General features: G+C 42.5%; 1 protein-coding gene across 1 annotated transcript; it reads left to right on the forward strand.

Moving 5' to 3' along the window:
- Nucleotides 1-256: 256 nt before the first annotated feature.
- On the forward strand, nt 257-889 carry LOC105526688 (60S ribosomal protein L29-like). The gene has a single exon (XM_011962762.1). It carries the CDS (start codon nt 262-264, stop codon nt 745-747), a length of 486 nt encoding a protein of 161 aa, XP_011818152.1. The 5' UTR covers nt 257-261; the 3' UTR covers nt 748-889.
- The last annotated feature ends 2,724 nt before the right edge of the window (nt 890-3,613 follow it).

Here is a 3,613-nt window from a genome sequence, read left to right on the forward strand (position 1 = left end):
GGGTCACCATGCTGGGTTTGAAAACCATGAGGTCAAAGGACAAGCCCCAAGTTCTACAAAGGTTTAGGATTTTCCAGAGTCCCAGTCTGTCTACTATTTACTTGTAATTGTGGAAGAACATGTTATATAGATTGAGTGGCAAAAATACATTTAAGAGCAGAAACTGTCTTTCTTTCTCTACTTTGCATGGGAAAGAAAAGAGCATACCTGAAAGGAGATAGACACAAAAAACCTATCTACCTTCTAGGCTCTTCGGGAGCCATGGCTAAAGGTGCAGACATGGCCAAGTCCAAGAACCACACCACACACAACCAGTCCCGAAAATGGCACAGAAATGGTATCAAGAAACCCCGATCACAAAGATACGAATCTCTTAAGGGGGTGGACCCCAAGTTCCTGAGGAACATGCGCTTTGCCAAGAAGCACAACAAGAAGGGCCTAAAGAAGATGCAGGCCAACAATGCCAAGGCCATGAGTGCACGTGCCGAGGCTGTCAAGGCCCTCGTAAAGCCCAAGGAGGTTAAGCCCAAGATCCCAAAGGGTGTCAGCCGCAAGCTTGATCGACTTGCCTACATTGCCCGCCCCAAGCTTGGGAAGCGTGCTTGTGCTCGCATTGCCAAGGGGCTCCGGCTGTGCCGGCCAAAGGCCAAGGCCAAGGATCAAACCAAGGCTCAGGCTGCAGCTCCAGCTTCAATTCCAGCTCAGGCTCCCAAAGGTGCCCAGGCCACTACAAAGGCTACAGAGTAGGTATCTCTGTGTGCCAACGTGAGGACAGAATGACTGGTGCGACCCCCCACCCCCACCTCTGGGCTGCCATCTGCATGGGGCTAGGGTCCTCCTGTGCTGTTTGTACAAATAAACCTGAGGCAGGAAAAAAAAAAAAAAAAAGCTATCTAATTGTTTTGAATGAGTGATGGTCAGGAATCTGGGGGAACAGAAAAAGGGAAGTAATAACATGGTAGGGGACTGGAGCTTGGAGCATAAAGCATCCAGAATGCCCACTGTCCACTTTACATTGTTTACCTCACTCCAACGTAACCCTCTCCATACCTTTGTACTGTAGTAAAGTATGATACATTCAAATAGCCCCTGTGGTGGGGTGGAAAATGAAGGGCCTCAACCATTCAATGGAATGTGAACTGTCTCACATGCACTCTCTGCCTAGCGAAGTGTGCAGGAAGCAGAAGCCTACTGAGGCGTCCAAGTCCAGCCTTTCTAGAAAGTGACCACTGGCACCATAAGGAGCCAGCTGTGTTTACCAGGAGGAGAAAAGGAGGACAGTGATACTTAACGAGGATGTGACCTCAGCAAGCATGCTGATCTGAGTAAGAACTCTGGCATACAATTATTTAAACGATGAGGGGTTTAGGTGTTTATTTCTTTTTTTCATGGTTGCTATATATCATCATAAGCCAAAGGCTTCGGCCTTTAATGCCAAAGAATCATTCATTTTTCCACCAAATATTTATTGAGCATATCTTAGGTACTGAGCCCTATTCTAGGGGCAGTGGAGAGAAATAAGGCAGAGTTCCTACTCTTCATGACAACTGTATTTTAGCAGTAAATCGATGTGTACGTATCCAAAGTGCTGAACAGTGATAACTGCCACAAATCTTGCACTGTGGGCATTCAAAGAGGAGTAGGTTATCTCTCAGTATTGAGATCAGAGAAGAATTCATGAAGGACTAGAGTTGGAGGGGTGGTATTTGATATTCAAAGACTGCGAGGTAAGAGAGAACCCAGCACTGGCAAACTATTAGAGCAAGAACATGGGGTCAGTGTAGTGAAATGTAAAATTGCTTTTTCACCTTTGTTACCCCAATGCCTGGCAAAAAGTAGGAACACGGCAAATAAAATTAACTGGCCCTTATAGAGGAAGCATGAATCAGAAATGCTAACTTCTTTGTTCCTGAACAAACAAGCCACAGGCTAGTGTTAAGATTCCAAAACAAATGGAAGAAATGTGAGAAAGTTACTACAGATCTCAGTTGTTAATTAGTTATTTCATCCAGTTTAATAGATTTTTCCATTCATGAGGATTTGGCCTCCTAAATCTGGCTTCTCATCAGAATGATCTGGAGAGGTTTTCACAACTGCAGATCCCCTGGCACCACTCAGGAATTTTGATTCAGCAGGTCTGTAGTGGAGTCCAGAAATCAGAGAGAACAGGCACCACTTCTTCTACACTCCTTCATTCAACATAGTAATTAAGGTTTTGCATCCCCCACTTTGCAGTATTTCTTTATTAAAAATACTTTTATTTTATCTATTTCCTTTTTACCATGCCATCTAAATATGCTGTGAGAGAAATACAGTAAAATGTGGCACTCTAAGTGAACTTGTTCAGATAATCTCAATCATAGGTAATGTTAATTACCTCATGGACCCATTGAAACTACTGAAAACGGAAATCAAGTTTTCATTTCTGCTTTTGCTAAGGAAGGACTTTTCCACTCAGGGCTTATACAATTAGTTATTAGTATTTTTGTGTTTTAAAAAAACTCAAATGACAAATTGTACATTTACCCCAGTTTAAATTTTATTTTGTTGTAGTTCACTGACAGTGATGGTAAGTCATACAGATTCTGTTGATTCTCTGTTATCCATTGAGCTTGTGAGCTATCCAGGCTTCTCATTACTTGCAGACTTGACAATAATACCTTCTATGTCTTCATGCACATCTTAATGAAATGTGGAAGAGAATGGCGTGAAGAACAACATCCAATGGGCAGTCACTAGAAATCTCTGTCTACAGCTGTTTAGAGCCTGGCATTCTACTAATTAACCCACCTCAACATGTTAGCTTCCAGTACATAATGCCCTCTCTTGTCAACAAAGATCTCACAAAAGATGTTATCAAACACTTTGCTGGAATCCAGAAATAGGATGTCCGATGTATTTCTCTGATTTACCACATAGGTAACCTGTCAGCGAAGGCATGAGAACAACAGGACATGACTTGTCCTTAAAACCCTTGCTCCATCCCGCTGGAAACTGTGTTTGCAAATAATTGTCTTCATATGCAAATCTAGAGCCTGACCTGAGATTTCAGTCATGTAGGACATGCTCTTTCTGGGATTGGTGCTAGTTGTCCTTAGTTCAGCCATACTTTCTTTGACAATCTGGCCAGCCTTTTTGAGAACTGTCTTGCGTAGAGATACAGTTTGTGCCATGCAATAGTGTCTTCCCTTTGTGTGAAACCATTACACCTATCCTGAGACCACACCTCAAACTGTGGTCCTGTCAGGGTCATGCTCCATCAGTTGACCTGAAATTCAGCCACACGAATAATCCAGGTAAACTGAGTATCTTGCTCCACCACCACTCTCAGTCAACGAAAAGAGAGTAAAGGAGTATTTCGGGTTTATTCATTTTTTACCTCTCTCCACAATGAATCAGTGCCATCCCATACATTTTTATTGATTATTGCTAACAATTTCTACTGCTCAAACACACACTTGCAAAATTTTCATTATTTCTAACGGAACAACTCAGATATTGTCTTAGTTCATTTTGTATTGCCATAAAGGAATATCTGAGGCTGGGTAGTTACAATGAAGAAGGTTTACTTGACTCAAGTATTCTGCTCAGTAACCTCAAGTACTCTGCTGGC

This window comes from Colobus angolensis, unplaced genomic scaffold (assembly GCF_000951035.1).
Source record: "Colobus angolensis palliatus isolate OR3802 unplaced genomic scaffold, Cang.pa_1.0 Scaffold6, whole genome shotgun sequence".
NCBI classification, from domain to species: domain Eukaryota; kingdom Metazoa; phylum Chordata; class Mammalia; order Primates; family Cercopithecidae; genus Colobus; species Colobus angolensis.